This window comes from Triticum dicoccoides, chromosome 7B, assembly GCF_002162155.2.
Source record: "Triticum dicoccoides isolate Atlit2015 ecotype Zavitan chromosome 7B, WEW_v2.0, whole genome shotgun sequence".
Taxonomy (NCBI): Eukaryota; Viridiplantae; Streptophyta; class Magnoliopsida; order Poales; family Poaceae; genus Triticum; species Triticum dicoccoides.
The window spans coordinates 447,862,051-447,868,504 of record NC_041393.1 but is presented as its reverse complement, the minus strand read 5'-3'; the positions used below and the strand labels follow the sequence as shown (position 1 = coordinate 447,868,504).

At 42.5% G+C, this 6,454-nt stretch overlaps 1 protein-coding gene across 1 annotated transcript; it reads left to right on the top strand.

Moving 5' to 3' along the window:
* Positions 1-515: 515 nt before the first annotated feature.
* LOC119340734 (OVARIAN TUMOR DOMAIN-containing deubiquitinating enzyme 1-like) lies at positions 516-4,663 on the top strand. The gene is made up of 10 exons (XM_037612656.1): positions 516-996; positions 2,855-2,938; positions 3,016-3,069; positions 3,172-3,231; positions 3,323-3,406; positions 3,502-3,618; positions 3,714-3,769; positions 3,839-3,894; positions 3,978-4,084; positions 4,322-4,663. Exons 1-10 carry the CDS (start codon positions 571-573, stop codon positions 4,544-4,546), a joined length of 1,269 nt encoding a protein of 422 aa, XP_037468553.1. The 5' UTR covers positions 516-570; the 3' UTR covers positions 4,547-4,663.
* Positions 4,664-6,454: the final 1,791 nt, after the last annotated feature.

Here is a 6,454-nt window from a genome sequence, read left to right as displayed (position 1 = left end):
ATGTTCTGTTTTCATTATATTTTTAAAAGTTAAAAATATGTTCATGTTTCCGAAAAATGTCTGTGCTGTTAAAACATTGTTTGGAATTTCAATTTTTGGTTTCATTATAAAAATTGTTCACAGATAAAAGATGATCTCATTTTTTGAAAAACGTTTGAGAATTTCAAAAAATGTTTGGGTTAAAAAACCTCTCTCTGTCTCTTAAAAAAGTTGGCATTTTCAAAATGTTCTCGTTTTTTCTATAGCTGATTTTTATTTTTCATAAAAAATCGAATCAAAAATTTCGATGTTGCTTCAAGAAAACGAACGATATTTTTTTTGGAAAACCGCTGATACAGCAAGTGTGCAGAACGCTACAGTGAATCGTTGCTACAGAACGGACCCCGTTGGTACAGTCCTTTGTAAATGGGCCGGACCAGCCGTTGGTGCGTTGGGGCTCTGTTGGGACGCTGAGAGCGTCATATAGGGCCTCCCCCCTTGCCACCCTCACAAAATCTCGCGCTGTTTTCCGTTCACCTACCTTCCCGTCCCCTTGCCCTTTCCGTTTCCCGCCTCCCCCAACCGCATAGAATGGCCGGCTCCGGCGGCTCTCCCGACGCCGACGATCCCAATTGCGGCGGAGATGGGGCTGAGCCCTCCAGCACTCCTCAAGAATCCGACGACCGCTACTCCGCGCCCGCCTCCCCTCTCAGTACTCGCCCGTCCGGTCAGCCCCCGGGGACTTCGGTCGTCGCCAACGAGGGCTCCACCTCGTCCTCTGCCTGGGGATCTGATGACGACGACGAGCCCGCAGACAGATACAAGAACCCGGCCTCCGCTTCCTTCCTCTTGGGACCGTCGAGCTGCACCATGGGAGCGTCCTCCTCCTCCTCCTCCTCGGACAGCTGGATTGGCAGCGACCGTACGTGCGGCGGCGCCTCGACCTCCAGCTCTCTGGACGCCTCCAACTACAGGGATCTCTACAGGGATCCACCCTCTGACTGGATGTATAATCAGGTATTGCAAGAAATCCAATGCATTCTTGATTTGGGAATTTGCAAGAAGCCTAGTACGTTCTCGATTTGGGAATCATTTCTGTGGATGTTTTGACCAAGAAAGATTGATCTTGGACTTGTGTGTTTGAATCTTTGATTATGGTTGCAATTTTAACAGTGCACAGGCTTGGAAAGATTCACGGATTTAGGTTCTTGTAGGTGTCCATGCTTAGAAAGATTCGTCAATTTTGATTTTCTGCATCGTCGTATACTTGTCTAATACCCTGCAGATATACAACCTACTGTCTCTTAGATAACAAAAGAAATGTGAGAGTTGATAGCAAATATTATGCTTTCCCTACTTTCTTGCTAACTCTGTTGGGGATGCCAATGATTTACATGGTCGGTCTTCTGCAAGGCTTGTAAAATCATAGCACTGTTAAAGTCCTATATGATTGCCTCTTTCAGACATAAGCTGGAAAATAAATTAAAATTTACTCCCTAGCTTGGAAAACAATCTTATATTGTGGGGCGGAGGGAGTATATCTTGCTTCTGCGCCTCTTTATATTCCATATTGAAATTTCCCACAAAAAAAAATCCATATTGAAATTTGCGTGCTTCTGTGTGTGGAGTTGTGTTATCCATGAAAAGTTTTGACTTTGCTCGAGCAAACCCATGACTTCTATCTCTGCATCCTTTTTCTTGGAAGTGTACATAGCGCGGGTCGTCTTTAAAGTGTACCAATTGTACTAATGCTAAATGGCATTTGTTCATAGTCACTTCTTATGGATTTCACATTTAGCAGTCCATGTTATCTTTTGGCTTTATATGAATTTAGCATTATAAATTAGCCAAGTGTAGAAAAATAGAATATTGGCATAGATAGGCAGTAACAGAAACATGAATAGTCTGCACCCTTTTCTTTTCAAAAAGGGGGCAATTCCCCGGCCCTATGAAAATGTCTGTATCTGTGAAGGTCTAGCTGAGAATTTTGTTTGTCACAAATCTTGCTAATTTAGATGTCAGATATTTATTATCCAAACTTTTTAGAATTCCATATAAACTTAATATGAATCGTATCACCAATTTCCTTGTTAAATATTACATTTGTTGCCCAGTTATGCAATGGCTACTTTTTTTTTGTTGCATTTTTACAAAGCCGATGTTTACAATCGACTCTTAGGTATCAAATAACAGATACTGTTATCAGATGCTACTCTACAATGATTTGCTTACTTTCTTCGTGAACCCTCTTCTATGCTTGAAATACTTAGTGCTCTTGAAGTCCCATATGCTTGGCTCTTTTAGGTATAAGGTGAAATTTTTTGTTGGCTGTATAAAATTCACCATCTCGTAGATGTCAAAACAAAATGTGAGTCCACACCAGATATTATAAGTTCAGCTACGCTTGGTGGTTTCTGTAATTTCTTGCTTAGTCCATTGGGGATGTCAATGGTGCTTCTTCATTTACATGACCAGTCTTGTTTTCTTCAACTTCAAGGCTTGTAAAATCTTAGGGCTGTTAAAGTCCCACATGATCGCCTCTTTCAGGCATAAGGTGGAAAAAATTAAAAAAATTGTCTTGCTTCTGCACCCCTGTATATTCCATACTGAAATGTGTGTACTTCTATCGTCGAGTTGTGTGTTATTAATGAATAGTTTTGCTTTGCTCAAACATAAGTTTGTAGCACACCAATATTTACAGTTCTTCGCTTTCTCAAGTTTCCGCTTTTCTTATAAAAGTGTTGGGTTTCCTACAGCCAAGGCCGCAAATGTAAACAGTGACTACAATCCAACTCAGATTGAAACTAGGCATCCTGCAAACTGTTCACAATTCTTCTGTAAATAAAACAAAAGTTTACGTTTGTTTTGTTTTCAGATTCTGGAAGCTCCTTTCTGGAGTCATGAGGCATCTGATGCTGTGAGGGCTTCATGGAGAGACGAGTACGAGGCTTGTGATGATGTAAGGGTTGCTTTTCAAATGCTTAGTTTAATTAACTATGCTTCGACATTCCTTTCTTAACCTCTCTGTACCTTCAGTTGTCTATGGTTTTGCAGACATCACAAAATGGCTGCGAAAAAATTCTTCAAAAGGTTAACTTTAATAGGATATTATCTTATTTTATCATTGAGGCTAGAGATTTCAATTTGGGAAATAACATTTGTTTTACTAATTGAAATCTTGTTTCGGTGCAGGAACCTTTATCATCTCTACCGCATGAGTTTGAAAATGAAATTATGAAAGATAAGGCAAAAGTAATATGACTTGTGAGCTGTTATATTTCTACTTGATTCGTGTCCTCACTTGTTTGTTATATATTCTCATATATTGTGTGCGATTCTGCAGAAGCTTTCGGCTAATTACTCTGAATATCGGAAAGTACCTGGAGACGGGAGTTGCTTTTACAGATCGTTCATATGCTCATACCTGGTACACTAGTATCTTGTTGCTAAATTTCTTCCAGTTCTGCACCTTAAAGTTCTTGGTGCTTGGTGATGCTTACATTTTGTCCTTTGGGTCTATAGGAGCAGCTTGTGAACGTATCTCATGAGGAGGAGCTACGTTTACTTGGTGCACTTGAACCTATGTGGGAGAAATTCCAAAAGCTTCATTTGCCTGGTTCATATTCAGATCTTCATGATGTAAGGCTTCCTGCATTGTTTCATCCACCAATTTTTTAGTTTTGAACCGCCAAGTGCACTTAAGTTATATATTAATAATATTGTAATTCGTCCAGGCTTTTGCGGGCTTCATACTGGAATGTATGGAACAAAAACAAAAACTGTCAGTAAGGTGGGTTTGCATTAACATTTTCGCAACAATAAACTGTGTTGCGTACTTATGTTATAAATTTTGTTGCAGTGGCTATCAAGAGTGGCTTTTCCAGGAGAGTCAAAATGAGCAGAAGTTTGCGAACAGTGAGAATATACAACAATTTTCTTAGTTATCTTGCCAACTTATTCTAATTTTCTGACTCCAACTATTTTTATTTTGTGTTTAGTACTTTTGTATCTTCGACTTGTGACAGCTATTGAGATATGCACTGAGGTTGAAACTTTTAAGCCATACATAAGAGAACTTGGTCAAGGAATGGCCGATGCAATAGGGGTGAGTATTTCCTTTAGATGATGCAGTAATCTTCTATGCATAATTGAGTGTCATATGTACATTAGAAGCAAATGGTATTGCCTTTCTTGTCTGCTAGTTATGATTTGTCTGTGTGATGGAACTGCATAGTAGGAGCTGAATTTCATCATAATACTTGTACCAGCAACTGGAATTTTATGGAAAGGAAATGATGTGAAATCCTCACTGTCAGACGCCTTATGTGTTTTTGAATTGCAGTACTGCCGCCGGAAGGTTCTCCCAGTGTACAGAGATGCAGATCAAGTGAATCTCATTGCGCTCACCCATGTCCTACAGGTGCCACTCCGAGTTGTTAACGTTGACGTTGCACCGATTGAGGAGCCTAACATCCACATCATCTACGAGTCACCAGATTCCTCGGTTCCTACTGTGACACTACTGTATAGACCAGGGCATTATGATATCATCTACGAGAAGTCATAGCTGTAGATTGTAGTAACAGATATCATATGACATGTCGCAGGAGAGTTGCTAGCCGCGTTGCGATATACTGTATAAATAACTCTTGTTGTGTACATCAGCTGCACATATGCACTATTACTCTTTTCCTTCCTTATATATGTGGGGTGAAAAACTACAGGAAATTGCATTGTGACCTCTTTCCTGTATTTTGGCTATTCCCTAAAAATATCACTAGACTATGACCTCTTTCCAAAATGCCACTCAGTTCTCTAATATTCCCAAAAAGCACTTCCATTTGTTCTCAGCACATTGTGCTAGTCAACTCTGGACACGGATCCACGATCCATTGGTTGTTTGAGCCAATTATGTTAGCCTGATCCTTGTAGGAAACCAATTATTTCAGTCTGATGCCGTTATGATGTTGTGATAATTCTGCTTTGTATGCCATTTAATCGTTGTTAAAATTTATGTCGTAAATTTAGGCAAATTGCTGCCAAAACTTCTGCTGGAAACAAGCACTACATTTTTCTTTTTATGGTGGGGGTGAAGAGGTGAACAAGTGATGGCAAAGCGTATGCTCGGTTAATGACCAAAACCAATGCTATTGTTTTTTTCTCATGACCCAAACATTAGTCTTGCTTGGGTGGGCCATGCCTGTGCTCTTTATACAACGTCAGTAAAGTTTGCTTGCCAATATTGATCAAAACATGGGCAACTAAACACATGACATCAAATCGAGTTATGTTTCATTGTGTGAAATGCTGAAATCTGAGATGGGCTCTAGGCCCATATTGCAATTTCTGAAAAATCTCTAAGGGCCCATGTGGATTATATGGCACTAGGTGTGGTGGGAAGTTTAGTCCCACCCCGGAAGTGGAAGGAGAGTTGGAGTGGTTTATAAGGGTTTCTCTTCTACATGCTATTGGAGCTTGAGAAGAGAAGAGGCCCTCGCGCACTCCTCCTCCGCCGCCCGCCACGCCACGCCACGCCACGCCACGCCACGCCACGCCACGCCACGCCACGAATCCCGAGCTCACACCTACGCGCTTATTTTTGCCAGTCACTAACGGAGAGTTTTCTGACAGCTGGGACGTCGGATCGTGGGCTGTCACGGACTCGGACGTGGGTCGAGCCCACGTCTCTCCACGCGGCTGCGCCTATAAGTATGCGGTGTCTCCTAACCCTAGCCGCCACGAACAGATCACATCTGCTCACGCGCACGCCCACCATCGTTCCTTTGCTGCTGCTGCCGCCGGTGACTCCATCCCGTCCGCCACGTACACGGTCGACGGGAGAGCAGGTCTCCGAAACCACGCCCTTCTGGTTCCTGTGCGGGGTAAGGGGCGAATAGGTTTTTGGGCAACGATTACGCGACTGCTCGCTTCCGATCGTCTACTTCCTCTACGTCCGCGTCGCCTTCATCATCACCATGTCCACCGACGCCGACCGTGCCGCCGCCGAGAAAGCTGAAGCCGACAAGAAGGTCGCCGAGGACGCCGCTGCTGCCACCAAAGCCGCGGCCTCTGCGTGGCCTACTGGAGGGTATAACTCGTTTATCCCGCTCCTGATTATTTTCATATTAGCAGTACTAGCAGTATGTGTAGATTTGTCTACTGTTTGCTTAGTACGTGCATGTTTAGATCAGAGTCAGTACGTCATCAACTTAGTCAATGCCATGCTAGCGATTTACTCATGGATTAATTTAATCGAGAAATTGCCTATTTACTCAACAATCCAAAAACCTATTATGTGTAGGAATTTCTCGGCAAGTGGCTTTGCCGCTGCACTAAAACCGGATAAGTTTACCGGTACATACTTCAAGCGTTGGCAGACTAAGACCACGTTATGGCTCACGGCTATGAACGTGTTCTGGGTCACCGGTGTCTCCACGGGAACGATTGCTCCTGAACAGGAGAAGGCGTTCAAGGA